General features: G+C 39.6%; 1 protein-coding gene across 1 annotated transcript; it reads right to left on the bottom strand.

Moving 5' to 3' along the window:
* Positions 1-2,513: 2,513 nt before the first annotated feature.
* Positions 2,514-16,806, bottom strand: elovl5 (ELOVL fatty acid elongase 5). The gene is made up of 8 exons (XM_040001923.1): positions 16,628-16,806; positions 11,480-11,544; positions 10,985-11,172; positions 7,921-7,998; positions 7,281-7,452; positions 6,782-6,906; positions 5,535-5,669; positions 2,514-4,285 (listed from the first exon to the last, which is right to left on the bottom strand). Exons 2-8 carry the CDS (start codon positions 11,535-11,537, stop codon positions 4,157-4,159), a joined length of 885 nt encoding a protein of 294 aa, XP_039857857.1. The 5' UTR covers positions 11,538-11,544; positions 16,628-16,806; the 3' UTR covers positions 2,514-4,156.
* Between the last annotated feature and the right edge of the window lie 1,788 nt (positions 16,807-18,594).

Below are 18,594 nucleotides of genomic sequence, written 5' to 3'. Positions count from 1 at the left end.
ACAAAGCTCCCAAAGAGCTAGTTGGAATAGTTTCATGTGTAAGTGAGAAAGCTGTGCAGGGTGTGACCCCCTCACTCTGGCCTCATGTCTGCTTTCTGAGGTCAGACATTTGGTCACAACATCCTGATTAAATCCACAGTGAGCGAGCACAGACAGAGAGACATAGAAATTGATAATCTCCTGAGAATCAGAAAAAATCATTTTGATATCTAGATTTTTTTAAAGATAATTAAGTATTGTGTTTGAAAGAAATGCTCCACAAAAATGTCCAAATTCTTCTTCTACACACAGTAATACCAAAAAACTTTAGAGCCCTAGCTTACACATTGGTTTTTATCCATAATGCACAATAGAACACTGAATACAAGTTTTATTTTGAAAAGGTTAAAATTACTATTCTGTACTAAACTGAATTTAGGAATCTCACACTGAGAAGAAAAAAGATTATCAATCAAAACATTATTAAAAATGAATAATTTAACATCCTTTCTTGCTATAAAATGTGGAAACTGCAATGCTTATGACTTTGAAAATAAAGTCTATGTTGTCTATCAAATCCCTACAAATGTGGCATCACTAGAAAGTCGAGGATGTCCTCTCGACTGTACACCAGGACTTAAATAGATGCATTAATGTTGTTTGGTATAGAGCTCTCAGACTCATGTCCCCCACATAGGACAATAATAATTTGCTGGGTCTGGATCATATTTAAAAACCAAATAAAAGCACAATGCCCTGATATGCAGATCATTCAAAACTATAACTACAAGAGCTATAACTTATTTGGAAGCTTTAATGCAAACAAGAAGTTTTCAAAAAGTTGGGTACAGGGAGAACAAGAATTCTGCCGATGTTACGTAATGGGGAAAAACCCACAGCTGGTGAAGCTTCTCAAAACTAATACGATTATTCAGTAAAATGCTTGGGTGTGGGAAAAAAACTCCCAGAGAGGTTGTTTCATGTCTCAAATTAAAGCTGGAAAGAATTTCAGGATTTCATAAACTAAAGGAAAATATCATTAAAGATTCAGACAGTCCAGACTCACATCTGCACACATGGGACAAGGCTGAAAGCTAATATTGGAAGGTTATTTTGGAGCCCTGCATTAAACACAGGCGTGATTCTGTAGTGGAAATCGATCATTGCTCGGGTTCAGGATCACTTCTGAAAGACAGTCAGTGAACACTGACATGCTAAAAAAGAGAAATGTTTACAAAAGACACAGAAATGCTTCTGCCTCCTTTGGGCCTGAGGGCTGCGGAGAAGAAGTAAAGCATATTGGGATTTGGCCAGTAAATTAATTTAAGAAAATGTGAGTGCCACGTCATAGCTTAAAGAGAAGAGGGAACATGCAGCTTGTGTCCCCAAAAACTAGGTGCGTTAATATGGTATAGAAATTTATGAAGGCACCCGTATTGTTCAACGATTCAAATTTCTGACTAACGTATGCTGCCATTCTTTTTTCCCCAATGCAACAGGCCTCACTTATCTTCAAAACTGATAGCAAACTGCATGTATTCCAAATGCACGGCTGTGTAGCAGCAGTGAAAAACACTGAAAACATGCATATTTTTTAATGTCGTTATATAAAATGACAATTAAAATGATTGGTTCATTGATGTGTAAATCATTTAATGTTGCAGCGGTTTACTTAAATTACTTTTGCACTGCTTGATCAATAATAACTTCACCTATAATAATGCAGTTTATCTGGAAAATGATTCAACTAAATGTTATTTATACAGCACCACATCACAATAAGTCACCTCAAAGTGCTTTACGCTGCAAGATAAAAACCCTACAACTTTAGAAAGAAAACCCCAGGAATCAGATGATGCTGGATGAGCAAGCACTTGGTGACGGCGACAAGGAAAAACTCCCTTTTAACAGGAAGAAGCCAGAAACAGAAACAGTCACAAAAATATTTGTAAATAACTTCTTTTTTTAAATACATAGAAATTGTAAATCTTTTTATCCATGCAGCCAGTCGTGCTAACATGCTCAAATGGCAGCATGTTCGCATACCAACAGTTACTAACTATACATAATACAACTGATAAACTAGTTTTGCTATTAGCAACGGCCAGTAAATGTTTTGCAAACTCAAAAATAATTAAGAGTCTGTTCTCTTTCGTTATTGTCAGTGTGATAAATTTTCAAGACAAACACAACAAACATGTTCATAGTCTTTTTTTTTAATGTGTTACAGTGAATAAACAAATTCTAACACATTAATTTGGATTCATGACCTGATTTCAGAAAATATATCTATCAATTTAACAATCTAGAAAATCTTTGATCTCAGTGCATCTTATTACATGTCATTACATGCCTGTATGATTTCATGGGTACAGTGTCAGAAATTAATTTAAGATTCATCCTTTAGCCACCCTTATACATTTCTTCTTCCATACCAGCATTTACTACTGCCTCTGCTTGGAAATTAAATAAAATTAATAAATAGTTTAATCACTAAAATCTTTTTCCCTCGTGGTAAGCTGTTATTTATTTTATTTTTTGTTTTGGGGGAGGGATATGAGAGGAATAGAGAAAATACTCATTTGCTGATATATGTGTGCCAAACATGTAGCTACAGCCAGTAGTTTAGCATGAAGGCTGGGAACCGGGTGAAAAGCTACTTTGACTATTTTCACGTATATTATGATCCAAAGTGAGCTTTCGAGGGTTTAAGTGGATGTAGTTACTTTTGAATAGAAAAAGGTCGGTCTTTTTTTTTTGCTGTTGTTTTTTTGCTATTCTGTTTTATCGACATCAAATTATGATTAGAAGTTGTTAGAAATAATAATTTGTTGAAATTCTCAAATCCCACAAAGGAAATGTAGATTCAGGCACAAGATTCAGACATGAAGTTGGACACATATTTGTCTGACGTGAACAAACATTAAGAAAAATGTGAAAATGCTACATTAGAAACCAAATCAACTGGTCCAGAAGGCACAGAAGACCCTATTTCAATAAAGATATAATTAAAAAGAATTGTAATGATATTAATAATAAACTGTCCTAACTGAGCTTTTAATGTAAAGCTTCTCAGCAATGGGATTCGTCCAGTTGTCATAATCTTTCCAGTTTTTGAATGTTTAGTCACGTGTTCAAGCAGATCATAGATGTTCTATCTGGTTTACCTACGGGGGGGTAAGATTGCCTTTCAACAACTTGATCTAAAGATAACAGATCTTTCATAGTCAACTATAAAATTTGTCTGAATACAACATATTTACTTACTTAGCCAAAAACACTATGGTTATCTTTACCATCTAAATAGTTTAAAAATAAGCATTTATGCTGCAGTGCTAATGGCATAGGTTCATTTAATCAAATTATATTTAAGGTCTTAAAAGCTCAGTGGACAAGGGAAGACTAAATTTTCTGAATTTATTAAGCAGAACTGAATTTAAACTACTCTCATGAAACACCACAGCTGCCCTGTCACGCTGTCTTAAATGCTTTTTAAATAGAAATCCTACAATGCGCAGAACACTATACTTTGGTTATGCTCTGTTAGATTGCTAAATATTCCAAATTTGAGACCCTGCACTGAATATTTTTCTGTAAATGTGCAATTTCAGTTGTTACAGCCTCTCAGTAAGTATGCATTACAGTATTACAGAGAGCAACATTTAAGATGATGCAACTGCTGAGGCAGGAATGAGATAAAGCAAGACGCGAGATGCGTATTCTGGTTACACATTAAGGACCACAGTAAGCATCGTGTACGTGTGCATGTTTTCAGTCCCTCAAGTTGACGTCACTGAGTGTGAGAAGAACCTTCAGCTGCCAACACACTCGGTGCAGCTTTCATTTGTAGATCTTGCGTGTGTAAAGCGTTACTGAATGTGTGCTTGTTTGCTGGTAGCAAGAACAACATGTTTGCTTTGGATTATCATTACCTCTAGAAGGTGGGGAAGGCAATATTGTACAGTGTCAACCTTACTACAAAATATTAATTTTCTTCATTAAGTCAATAATTCAGTACAGTAAGTAGCAATATGTGCAAAAACATGGAAAGTCTCTGGCTATACTGTATGTGGCTATGGCTTATTTCATCTGAAGAAGTGCTAGGCTATTCTAGGTAAGAAGACACATCTAGCAGCATTAGCTAACACGCTACATTGAGAAATAGGTTTCTCAAATGTCAATCCACCCTCAGTTTCTTGGGTGCGGTGAAGTCCGTTGACGGCGTCCCGTTAGCATGTCCATTTGTTGATAGCAGGGAGCTGTTCTGTGGATGCTTCCTCTGAGAACCGCTCTTCTTCTTGTAAGTCTTGAGTGAGACAAAAGAGGGAAAATAAATCACTACATATAATTTTATAGATGAAAATTCACTCTTCCTCTCAGCCTTCCTGGTTATTATAGTACAGCCCCGAACGACATATAGGAGACCAGGGCTCCACTCCTTGAGGCGGTAGTAATGTTTCCATGGTATTTCTCGATTCCTGGCTCCTCTAGTCGCATAACACAGTAACCTTGGGCTGGATACTGAACTCTGAGGAATCCATCAGAGTGTGAATGTTAGCTTGAGAACAGAACCCGTCTGTGAATCGGGCATATTTCATTTTATATAAAAACAAATGTAAGTTTGCTTGAGAAATAATAACTGCTGGCCACTGCTCTAATGACTCAAAGGTGCAAAGGGTACGTTTGCAGCAGACTACAGTCAGCTGTAGATAAAGGTTTGTATTGGTGCTTTCACAAGTTCAGGTATTTTAAGGAGCAAGTTATTGTAGGACTGCGGATGTCATCCACTCCAGTGAATGGCTCTCTAAATTTTAATGGGTTTTGTATAAAGGCAGAGGGCTGTAGCACAAAGGAACAAGAAGCACATCCGTGAAAAAGAAAGTTTTCATAGGGAAAACTAAGCACACGTTCACTGCTTCCTTATGATTTAAAAAGGGTCCAAGTAGCAGCCAGGTATTCCTGATAAAATGCAATCAATTTAAATGATCATCAGAAAGAGTGCATGCTAAATGTTCACAACATTAAAATGAGAAAGACTGAACAAGTATGGCTCGTTTGCAAAGGTTTCCAACTGAAAGCCTCTTCTCTCTAAAAGGATGCAATGTTGCATCTGAACAAACCACAAGGCATCTGGAAAAATGTCCTTCGGACAGATGTAGCCGAACACAGCATAATGAAACAAACTGCTTATATGAACTGTCAAGTTAGATGGACCTGAATCATGAACTTTAAAGGCCATCTGTGTGACATCTAGGACTTAGTCATGTTGTTTAAGCTGATTTTGACTATGATCCCAAGCACCGTAACAGACTGGGCGAAAAAGAAAAGAATCAAGATGTTGCAATGGCTAAGTTAAGGTGTTACTAAGTCCAGAGCTCATTTGCACTGAGACCTGGACTTTGAGAGCTGTGCCTGCAACATTCAATGAACTGAATCAACATTGTAAGACAGAGAGGGCCAAAATTCCACCATAACAATGTGACACGCTGATAAAGTCGTGCATAAAACAATTACTTCCTTTGAATGTTTTACCTTCTTGCAAAGGAAAAACTCACCTGAATGTAGAAGTTCATGAAAAGGATAATGAGTGTGAACATGTAACTTATTTGGAAGTACAACCATCCAATGGGGAAGCTGCATGGCCATATGACTGCTAAAGTTGTCTGGGTCACAGTTAAAAAGAACTGGATCTGTGGAGAAAAACAAACAAACACATCACACACCACAGAGTGAGAGGGTGACAGAGAGCCCCCCCCCCCAATGTTCCATACTACTTTATATTTCTGCAACACTACAGGCAAAGGAAATATTGCTCTTTTTATGCCACTACATGCACGTTTTCATACAATACACACAAAGTGCTTATAAAATATACAGTTCAGTGTGTCAATCAGCCTTAAGTTATTTGACTTTGTAACGGAGTCTGTATTTCCTTTAAATGTTCTTTAAAAGAAATAAATTTAAAGGAGAATTACAGCAAACAGATTTAAAACTAGGAAGCACTTTGAGACACTGTTTAAACCCAAAGTAAACCTTTTTTTAACAATACATTTTCATAACTGCTTATTTAAACAGGATTACAAGGGATAGTAGCAATCTGAGCTGACATATGACTGTTCTGCAAAGAAGAATGGGCAAGGATTTCAGTCGCTAGATGTGCAAAGCTGGTAGAGACAGACCCTAAAAGACTGGCAGCTGTAATTGCAGCAAAAGGCGGTTCTACAAAGTATTGACTCAGGGGGCTGAATAATTACGCACACCCCACTTTGCAGTTATTTATTTGTAAAAAAAAATTGGAATCATGTATGATTTTCGTTCCACTTCTCACGTGTACACCACTTTGTATTGTTCTTTCACGTGGAATTCCAATAAAATTGATTCATGTTTGTGGCTGTAATGTGACAAAATGTGGAAAAGTTCAAGGGGGCCGAATACTTTTGCAAGCCACTGTATATGAGTTTAAATACCTGGTTGACCCCACGTATTTGAACTCATCCACCTTCACTACCTGTCCTTCTTGCATCTTCACCTTTCCACCCGCCTCCTTCCCTTTCACATATATGTTTTCTCTTGCATCTCCTGACTTTCATTCATCTTCCACACGCACGCTAATCTAGCTACAAATCACAGAGTCATCTGCAGAAACTAAAGTCCATGGAGTTTCCAGTACTTTTGGATTTTAATTATGCATTTAATTGCACTTTTATTTGAAACAAACCACGTTTTTTTTACTAAAATGCTGCTATTTTTACTTAAGAATCTGAATATTGTTTCTAGCACTGGAGGAAGAATGTAAACCCACCAGCTGTAACTGCGTGATGTACTTCTTCCACCAAAGGTATGGCCGGATGGCTGGAATGGCTGAGAGGCCATAGTACGAATACATCACGACGTGAATGAAGCTGTTTAGTGAGGCACCGAAGTACGCTGGAGAGGCACAAAAGAAAGAGACAGGATGATATTAACAAAGAGAGAGCAGGGATAATAAACTTGTTATTAGTCTGTTGTGTTTGGAGAATTTACTACAGATTTTATGTTAAAATAAAAAATAAAAACACTAGAAACCATTAACAGTAAAGTAATGCAGAAGTAATATGGTTTATGTGAGCAGTAAAAAGCGCAAAGTTAGTTACACATTGTAGCAGCGTGTGGGTCAATAAGTGTCACTTTGTATCCTTTAAGAGACTAGAATGAGCTGCTTTCAAGGCTAATGGGTTAGAGCACTTGAATTATTTAGCTGAACTGTGATGCCAGACTGTTTCTGTGGTTACTGGAGGGTGAAGCTGTGTAAAAACACTCACAATGACCACAAGGTATCCAGTTCATAACAAACCACCAGATATTCAGCATGCTGGCATGGTGGTAAAGGTGCAGGAACGTGATCTGGTGATTATTTTTTCGTAGTATGAAGAAGAAGGTGTCCATGAACTCGATGAGCTTGGAGAAGTAGTACCACCAGAGGACATTTATAATCTGGGGGGGGGGGGGGGAGGAGACAGAGAGAGAAACCTTCATAGCAAACAAAATATATACACAAAAAAAAATGTTGGCAAAATTGGAATGGGTTCCCAAAGGTCTGGGAGGAATCTGTTTAACTGTAGGACTGACAAACTGATAAAACTTTTAATTTAATCGCTGCAGAACTGCAGAGCCAAGCACATTTCAGTGAGAGGCTTGTTTTCACTGATGCTGAAGAGAGCCATCATGATGTCGAGAACTGGATTAAATGCACTGTCTCTGCAGCTTATCTGGCTGGATTTATAGCTACCTGCCCACAGAAATCAAAGCAGATCAGTGGATACACATTTTAAGTAAAATGCCTAAATATGCTCTCTCTCTCGTATTACATAGACTCTCTTACAATTTCACTGTAAAGCCCATCAGTGTATCAAAGAAGCGATCAAAAGACAGAGGAACACCCACACAAAAAGAGTGACTGACCTTAATATCCGCTTCCTCTGCACTGTGAGTGTTCTGGCAGTAGAAGTTGTAGCCTCCGTGCCACGCAGCGCTAATGAGCTGTAGATAAAAAGACATTAAATGTAAAATAAATTTATTTTGTACCAAAAAAACAAAACTAAACTAAACACAAAGAATGTGCAGTGCACAAATAGAAGTGCAGGATTTGTGTTTTTAAATATGATTCAATCCTTCCAGCAACTAACAAACGTGTGCAAATACACGCACAAATAGCAAGTAAGATAACTATTTTCTCCTGTTAATACATGTTGTGTCAGATTGTGATGAACCATCTTTAGCTGATAACAATTAATGACAACAAAGATGATACAGTTTAAAAGGCACCAAGCTCCTTGTTTATTATCACACAACGTGCGGGAAGTCGTTTAATCTAGGAAAGGCTAATTGCAGTACTCTAGGACAGCAGGTCCCCAACCCCCGGGCCTCGGACCGGTACCGGTCCGTGAGTCGTTTGGTACCGGGCCGCGAGAGTTGAGGCTCAGGTGTGAAATGTGTGGTTTTCAGGGTTTTTATCGGTTTTCAGCGTTATTTTGTTATCGTTTTTATCGTTAACTCGGTTTCCCTGGGTCTTTTCACGTGTTTTATGTATAACTCTTCTATTTTTCGGTACCGGTACTAGTTTTATTTTGTTGTATTTTTCTGCGACACCTTAAAGGCCGGTCCGTGAAAATATTGTCGGGCATAAACCGGTCCGTGGTATTCAGCAAAGGACACCATGTACTCACCTTTAGTCTACATTAACTCCCTTTTGTTTGCACTGATTTTTGTGTGTGTCAAAGGTTTCATTGGAATGTTTGCAAAGCTCCGAACACTTTCTGACCGGCTGCTACGTTCCTTAAAATCCAGACTCTCAGACCATCTGCAACATATTAGCTTCAACAATAAACATGCACCAGCAGCAGCCTGTAATCTCTGTGGACTACATAAGAGGAGGAAACTTACAGAAACTGGATTATTCAGCCTATTTGTTGCCATTTCTAGTAAATCTTGTTAGAGGCATTGAAAGGGCACATTAAAGAATAATTATTCAAATACACGTGGATGACTTAGCTGATTGCTGAGTCACTTCCATATAGATGCACTTTGTCTGCTGCTGTAAAAGGCTTCACTTACACAGCTTAGAGCCAAGAAACCGCCAGCAGAATGAGGTTTGTATTTTATCTTGTGGGCACAGATATTAGCCTGTCTCTAACTTAATATACAGCTTTGATTGATTTTTTTCAGACTTACAGATGCATTATAGTCAAACAAAACTGATCACAATTACAGTTGCGCTCTGGAAAGTTGACAAAGAACAAAAGTGGCCTGTACTTTGATTCACATCAGGTGGCCTTGATTGATTTTGCACTGCCAAAAGTTCACCCCGTGGCTGCGGCATTACCAAACTGGAGTGCTTAATGAATCAAAGCAGGCAACAGTCCACTGGGGCCTTACGCAATGCAGCGGGACAGACAAGATTGGTCTGCCAGCTGTGATGGGGAGGAGACTAAAGATACTTTAGACTTACACGTCCTCAGAAATGCTATGTCTGGTTCTGACATCCTGGTGTTCACAGTACGCAAAACAGCAGATGCCGTCACTGATAAGAGAACTCTCTGCACTATTGCCACATCCCAGTGCACTGAGCTCAGACTGACTGAGCCTCCCTGCCAAATAAGAACGCTCTTCCATGTTTGTTTACATTAGTGCGTCTCTCAATTGCAGTCACTTAGTCAGCCCGTTTATAAAAAAGCAGTTTTCCAGCAAACAATAGTGTCCTGTGCTAAAAGCTGGCACAATGAGCCTGTCAGCATCCAGCTGCGTCCCTCTCTCCCCCCCGGGGGCTTTGTCTCTTGGTGCAGCTTTCAGCCACAGATGCAGGCAGCCAATTCCTCGCAAAAGAGTGATGGCGCACTGATATCTGTTAAAAATGAAGCTATAATTAATTTTACACTCAATTTTTGTACTAATCTAGCATGATAACTCATGTTAGAGGCAGATGTGGGAGGTAACAAAGTATAAATACTTCGTTACTATAAGTATCAGTACTTTTTCTGACAGCTTTTTACTTTTACCTGCTACATTTTCAAATCTGTACTTTCTACTCCTTACATTTTCAAAACTTTTTGAGGGGAGTTATTATTTCGTCACTGTGTCTTCAAACATGAAACTGATTTAAGCCTGAAGAGTAACAAATGGAATCACCGGAGGACGTCGCATAAAAAGAGATGAAAGAGGAAAACCGTGTGCCAAATTGGGCGGGTGTTTTTTGGCACACCGGAACGATTGCAGGTGTCTATAAGTTGCGGTGTCTGAAGTTCAGCATCTTCAGCGAGCATCTTGATGAATTCATTTGTGTACATCCACAAAGAGCAGTGGGTCAGCTGATCACAGCCTGTACACTAAGAAGATCTACTGGAGCTCTAAACGGTAATAATTGTGAGCTGATTTTAGGATTCCCCCACCTGCTAAATTAGTCTTTAACCTCTTCCCAACTCATTTTCCTGTTTAGAGGCAAAGTCACCCTCTACAGAAAATAGAGCTATTTTTTAATTTTCTGTCCTTTTCTCTGCTCATGTCCTACTTCCCTGATTCAAGCCCAGTACCTTTGTAAGAATTAAAATGTAAACTGAAATAAAATCAGTATTTCTATCTACTAATATTATTTTATCATTACATTAATATGGGACAAGGTTCGGTTAGCTTTGCATTGCAAAAGTGGTAGAAATGTTCTTCAAGGAGGTACTTTTACTTTCTTTCTTTAAGTAGGTGAGATGCCTGCTGTTGTGATTTGGCACTATATAAATGAAACTGATTTGAATTTTCAACACATTAACTTAAACAACCGTCACACTTACTGCCTTGTATAACCTGCCTCTTGATAGTTGCCACAGTAACAACACAATCAATGGCCAATTGGTGTATATCTAGTTCTGGGTCATTTTAGTTTCCTCCTCTTTATTTTATAATCTATTTGCAGTGCGACTCTGCTGTGTTTGCTTTGGCCCAGTTTAGCTCATCTATCAGCACTGAGCAGTTCATTTACCTCATAGAACATATAAAAGGACAAGAGCGTCAGGCCCAGATTGTAGAACACCATGACGGCTCTGCAGGAGTACGGCTGCCTGTGTTTCATGTACTTGGGCCCCATCCAAACGATCAGAAGGTACATGACTGTGAGTGCAAAGGTTGGTGGGTAGTTGTCGAGCAGCAGCATTCCCCGAACCCGCTGATCTGAAATATGGAGATAAAGAGGTGAGGAGAAGAGGATGGACAATAAGGTGGCCTGACTGCCAGCAGCAAATGAATGAAGAGAGCTGAAAAAAAATCACCAGCAAAAGGAATATTGCTCAACACCTAGAAAGTTAGCAGGCGGAAAAGCACAAGACGATCCACAGAGCAGTGTCGAGCATGTAACGTACGACTTGGGTCAAAGGTTTTAAGTAATGTTTACCTTATATAACATTTTCTCACAGGGTACTTGTAGAGTTGTGAATGATTTGCACCGTTCAGTGAATTAGTGCAATTTGCATCATCTTACCTCTTGGACCCATCCATGAGTCGATATACGCGTTCAGTTTATGATTGAAGGTCTCCATTTTTCACCTAGAAAAAGAACAGAGTGTTGTTAGACGTTATTACAAAATAATTATTCAAAAGCTTAAAAAAAAGAATAATAAATGTAAAGGAGTATGTGCTACAGTAAGGTAATCGAACTACTCTGTATCATCTACAATTAAGACTTTTAACAGCATGAGCATCACGGCGACTGTGGTTAGCACCGTTTCCTCACAGCAAGAAGCTTCTGGGTTCAGACCTTGGTGGGGCACTACTGTGTGGAGTTCGCAGGTTCACTGGGAGCTCTGGTTTCTTGCAGGATTAAAAGAGATGTTATGTTAATGCTGCCTATGTATGCCCAGGGTAAACTTGAGTTCTGTGCATTCAGGAGAGGATGACTCATCACACCACGATTTTATATGCAACATACCAGGTTGAACCCCATTTTCCTTCACAACTTCATTAATCCTTCATGGCATACATTCAACATAGATTCAAGGTGCTGGAAACACTCCTGGGAAAGCCTTGTTCATATTGACATGATGACACCACGCAGTTACTGCAGATTTGTCAGCTGCAGATCCAAGTGTAGCCCTGTTGGATTGTGATCTGGAGATTGTGGAGGACCTTTGAGCACACTAAACTCATTGTCATGTTCAAGAAACAGGTTTAAGATGATTTGAGCTTCGTGACATGCCACATTATTCCCCCAGAAGCAACCATCAGTAGGTACACTGCTGCCATAAAGGGACCCGGACATAGTCAGCAACAATACTCAGGTAGGCTGTGGTGTTTAACCAGTGCTCAGTTGTTATCAAAGGGCTCAACATGTGCCAAGAAAACACCCCAATAAACTAATATACGAACACCAGCAGCCTGAACACACTTTCATGTTACCTGGACCGAATTCAGACCCTCAACATCCAAATGTTACCAATGTTTCCAGTCTTGTATTGACCAAACTTGGTGGGCCTGTGCAAGTGGTAGCATCAGTTTCCTGTTGTTAGCTGCCCATCTTCTTTGAGATTCAATGTGTTATGCGTTCAGAGATGCTCTTCTGCATACCATGGCTGTAACGACTGGTTGTTTGTATAGTTACTATTGTCTTCTCATCAGCTTGAAGCACTCCGGCCATTCTCCTCTGACTTTTGGCATCAATGAGGCTTTTTCAGCCAAAGAAATGCTGCTCTTCAGGATATCTTACCAGTCTGTGTAAACCCTGAAGATGGTCATGTGAGAAATTCCAGGTAGATGAGCAGTTTCTGAAATTTCTAACCGATTGTGTTGCTTAATCAGTCATTTCAAATGTGAGTTGAGAGACTGAGCTAACGTCACTGGATGTCTCTGTGTGTGTGTCTCTCTCTCTCTCTCTCACACACACACACACACACACACACATACACAAAATACTAGGTTATAACCTAAATTTAATACCACGGTACCTAAATAAGTCTAATGAAGAACATGACGCCCAAAACCACCTCTCCCAATATGGTTGTCATTTGGAATTAGTAACAACGGTCACTTATGAGAGCAAGTACAATTTCAGGGAGTAAAACAAAACCAGCACAATGAAAAGATGTTAAGTCTATAGAGTGTGGTGGAAACCAACCATAGGTTTATCACTACAAGTAGACATACAGATGAATGCAGTGGTAATCAATCCTTGTGAAAGATGTCTTTATTAGTGATCAAAACCACAGCCTTTTAAAAAATATGATCAACTCTAAGCAGAGTTTGAACACCATGACATAACTCCAAGAAATCAATTCTGATATATGCCTATCAGCAGCTGAAAGCATCTGTGCCTGCCTGCCTTTTTAAGTCTCCATACTTCAGTCCATAGATTCTCTCCACCTAACACATCCCATAAACCTAGCAGCGATCCTTCACATCCCTCTTGTTTCCATCAACACATCAAATATATCCAGTTCTCACTCTGGGATGCAGATGAAGTGCAGAGGCCAGGAGGCAGGTGTACTCAGAGGATAACCACGACTCTATCCCATTACTACCGATGTGTATTGATCCTCTGGCTCTCAGATTGTTGAAGATGATGAACGTGTCAGAATGTGCAGATTCATTAGCCCTTTATGTGTCCAGGCAGCGCTGTTATATATATATATATATATTTCCTAAACCTTGTGGATGTTCTGCTGCCAAAGCTGTCATATTGTGGTGGTGGTTGTGGCCCTGTGTCTGCTGATAGTTCAGCCCTTTGTGACCGTTTCAAACCCACAGTTTGTAATGTCCCCCTCCTGATTTAAACAGCTGCCTGAGGAGCTGTCAAGAAGAGCGTGAAAGCAAATTATTGCTCTGTCAGTAGATATACCACTATATAACTGTCATACAGCAAAAAGTTAGGTTTTACTGCTATACTTCAGAAAGTCAGATCGGCCCAGTGATATGAAGCAGAAGGCCATGTACAGGCCAGTATGAACGTCTGGATGTGCACCACTGGATATTTTTTCCATATAAGTCTAATAAGTTACTACTGCCAGGTTCTGTTCACAAGCCTGTCTGCTACTATGATTTACAGCAGCAGGAAGCACATTCATCACGACACGCAGGCCTGGATAAACGCATCATATTTTTAACAATACAGGACATTTTCAAAAACCAGTGCTTCTACAGAATAACAGCACTGCTTCCACATACAGTCTTAACAATACTCTCACTTCAGAAGTGCATGAATCCCTGCGTTAAGATTTTCTTACTCCCAATCTGATAAGTCTCATGATCACATGCTTTATTCATTATCACCCCAGAGGTGTTTACACATTCCTGCAGGCCTTTATATTGTTTGCAAAAGCCTGCTGTATCACTTCAGCCTTTGCAAACAGAAATAGTACGACTGCCTTCTTTATATCCTCTGACATGTTTCCCCAGCTATTGAGTCAATGCAGCAGCCTGTGATCTAACCGACTGCTGCACCGCTGGACTGTCGCTACACCTGCCCCCTGAGAGCATGAAGACAAATCCCATTCTCCTGCAAGCTGAGAGATACTGTAGCTCTTCTACCACATATGAAAACACTTTTTTGACTCTTACATTGACAGTAAATCGCACCGTTTTTCAGAATAACCTTGGCCACTAAAGACAGAAATGTGAGCAGATCTATCAAATTTAACCAAAGCATCTCAATTCAATCTGCACACGCCTCTTAGACACAGTCATATGATACTGAAATGCAACTAACAGAACTGAGAGGACACACTAATGACTTTGTTTACATGCATTCAGAAAGTCTTTTAATCTATGTAAAGAAATTCTTATTTAAACTGACTAAAGCCCATAAATACAGAGTATATATAAGTAAAAGTTAAACACCTATTTGAATCGCTGCTCAGGGAACACATAGCATGTAATCATTTATCTGTCGGCACTGAATATGGCTTATTCTGATCGACCCCAGTTTGGTAATATCCTCGCTGATTATCTGAGATGCATTAGGCTGCACCAAAACATGATAATCTGCAGGGCCTTAATCAGAGCAGGCTGAGCCTCAACAGGGGAGCAGGTTAGCAGCCAGTCAGTGAGTCTTTGCTGGGTACAAGCTGCATGCAGCCCTGCAAAATATGTCTAAACAGTCAGAGCTGAAGCTTCTATTTAGTGATATTTTATTTATATAGCACCAAATCACAACAACAGTTGCCTCAGGGTGCTTTATATTGTAAGATAAAGATCCTACAATAATGCACACATGACCCCCTATGAGCAAGGGCTTTGGTGACAGTAGGAAGGAAAATCTCCCTTTTTAACAGAAAGAAAACCTGCAGCAGAATCAGGGTCAGAAAGGGACGGCCATCTCCTGCAACTGGTTCTTCTTGAAGAGAGGAAGACTCTCTAATAGTATTCATCACTGCAGTATGTGCCACTTTAAAGGCTCTCTGTTTCTTTCAGGCTACTCTGGGAATGGTTTGTAATAATTTCTCCACTACTGTGGCGATTTTCACTTTATTTACCAGGTGTTTGTCAAAAATCAGAGAGTCCTCTTATTAGAGTTCTCCTCAAACATCACCACACAAAGATAAGACTATCAAACCAATCCATGCACATCTGTTTTGCTAACCTGCACAAGAATAAACACAACCTTAGCTTTTTAAACTCATTTCATTGTCTTCACATTCATTACTGGTACTTTCTTGGACACTTTTATCTTCTCAATTTTTTATGACTGCTGTGTGAAGGTTGTCTGGCAAACTAAGATTTTCATTGTACAGTATAAACCTGTCTGTGCTTATTTGCATGTGTATATGACACTTACAAAACGTTATGGACATTTCCCACCTCTCGTAACACATGTAACTAATTCTCAACAAAAATTAAACTACAACTAAAAACCAGCATCATGTTTTCACTCTAAGCACCTGTCATGTCTTATTAATTACATGGAAATAGTCGATATAAGGCTAGCTTATTCTCTCTAGTGCCCTGCTTTAAATGCTAATGTACTCATTAACTGCATGGGTGACCACCGAGAATAAAGTGGCTCTACAGATGATGATGATGATGATGATGATGAAGAAACCCCATTCAGTTCCCGAGAGCACATAAAAATGCACACTTTCACTCCTGGGTTTGTCACATTATCTACAGCCATCACTTACAAACATGTATTAAGCGCACAAAAACACGTTGCAGTACTCGGTGGCTACTTCCAAAGAGTTTTGACGTGATGATCGCGACAGGTTCACGGGACTGCTACACAAAACCGCCTCCCCCCCAACACACACACAGTATTATTGTATAATAGCAACTATTCTGCATGGAGGAGGGAGGGGGGGGGGTCACACGCGTAACCCTAAGCTGCACTTTACGCACTATCCTGTTCAGCAGCTGCCCCGTTAACATAAAGATGTGAGCTGCTGCCGATGACGTTAACCCCGTTAATTTCAAAGCGGAAACTTCCAGAGAGGAATTCATTAACATGCCGAGCAGCAAACTTCGCATCCCGTCGATCGCAACCTACAACCCACAGTAACAGCAGAGGTCACCGCTTCGGCAGCATCAGTCAAAACTGGTCGCTTTCACCGCAGACGCCATGAAGGCAGCATCATTAATAATAATTTTTTTTTTTTTTTTTTTAAAGAAGAAATAAAACGTAGAAGAAGACAGAGAAAGCGCCTACCTTACAGCCACGGAGCTGGGCCGGCGCCTTATTTAGACGGAGGAAGAAGCCCTGAGAGTGGATCAGGAGAGAGTGGATGCAGCTGTGAGCAGCGGACTGCCTACCTTTGGAGGCGGAGTGAGAAAAAAGGAGAAAAAAAGCCCGCCTGTGTAACCTTGGCTTGGCCGGGTCTGGGCACAATGTGCAGCCTTGTCGCTCACAGTGGAAAATAGTGGGAGGAACACGCAGATTGGCCCATTGCCCCGCAGGAGGGTTACAGCCACGAGGTGACCCGATGCGTTGCAACTGCACACGCAGGAAAAAGGGAAAGAAGATGACATGCAGGTTTTCTGTACCTTCCTGTAACTTTATTACAAAGTCACATTCATTAGAAGGGAGAATTGGGTCGTTGCAGATTTTATTTCTCATCAGTGGGAAACATATTTGAAGTAGAAATGAAGTAGAAATAATTGAAGCCACACGTGACGTTTATGGTTTAAAGACACGAGTTATGTCACAGGTTTTTACTGCTGGTCAAAGGGGAGCTCGTTCGTGCATCGTGATTTTTTTTAAGCTTTGCACTATGCCAAGGAGTCAGGCTTCTGATCAGGCATCATTTAATCTGTATCAAAGATCACTTATGATGTAGAAAAAAAAATCCTCCTGTCGCAGGAGACTTAAAAAAATCTTTTCTCTAAGTGTCTAAATCAGGGGAGTTAAACATAAAGTTTGGGGGCCAGAATCAGCCCAGCAAAGACTCGAGTTTGGCCCACTGGAAGGCTGTGGAAATATGACAGATGGCATTATATTTAGATTTTTGTTGTATTTTCATAGCTTTTTACAGCTTTTCCTAAGTAATAGATAAAATAATATCAGTTAAAACACAGAAAATCCCCGTTTTTTACATTTCTTTTTTATTCTTCTTTTGTTTTTTTTTCCAGTGAGTCCACGGGAAAAGGGGACATTTTTTGCGAATTAATGTGAATTACTCTCATGCTCACTTGAAATCAAAGTGAGTTGACGTGGCCCACTATGTAAAATGAGTTTGACATCCCTGGTCTAGTTTACAACTGTTTTTATGACCTGTCATAATAAAGACACTCTTTCATTGTCTTTCTCTCTCTTTTGAAATGAAATATTTTGCAAATATATAATCAGTGTGTTTAGTGATGGTGTACAGTTCACTGAAAGTTTCCTTGATTTGTACAGAGCTAGCTGCAGTAAATGCTACACTCAGAGGTAATTCCTGCTGAATGACATTTAATATTGTGCATGTGGCTGCTGAGCTAAGCGTACTTGAAGTATGGCTGTGTGCTCACTATACATTTTTAATAAAAAACAGCTTTTTCTTTCTTTCTTTTTTCTCCTTACAGTTATGACTGGATGCTTGCAGGGTAAACAGGATATTTATGCATACCTCACACCCATCTCTTTTAAGAGACCAGTAGGTCCATAAAGCACAGACACAGTCCCAAAAAATCCCACATGTTTAGCCACATCTAAATGGGTTGAGAGAAAAACCTTTGGTGAGCATCACTTATGAGGAGTTTACAGCACAGCACAACATAAACCACAGTGGTGCTGTGGTTTGTTGGATTTTGAACTTTTTTGACTCAGTTATTAGTTTTTATATTGTTTAATTACTTTTATAATTCACCAGTAACACTTTCCAGGTCATGCTTTAATTTTTTTTCTTAATTTTTTTAAAAGAAAAAGAAAACACATTTATCCAATTTGTCATTAATAAGTACTCTGTTCACACTGATACAGACACACTCGCAGAAACACCCTTTGGCCATTGAACGTTCCCCCAGAATTTAAAATCCTTCTCCTCACATACAAGGTCTTGAATAATCAGGCCCCACCTTATCTTAGAGACCTCACAGTATCATATCACCCCAACAGAGCTTGTCACTCTCAGACTGTGGGCTTACTTATGGTTTCTTGGGTATTTAAAAGTAGAATGTGAGGCAGAGCCTTCAGCTTTT

This window comes from Simochromis diagramma, unplaced genomic scaffold (genome assembly GCF_900408965.1).
Source record: "Simochromis diagramma unplaced genomic scaffold, fSimDia1.1 OVJJ01000421.1, whole genome shotgun sequence".
Classification (NCBI taxonomy): domain Eukaryota; kingdom Metazoa; phylum Chordata; class Actinopteri; order Cichliformes; family Cichlidae; genus Simochromis; species Simochromis diagramma.
Note: the sequence above shows the minus strand (reverse complement) of the source record. Positions and strands in the feature narration are given on the sequence as shown.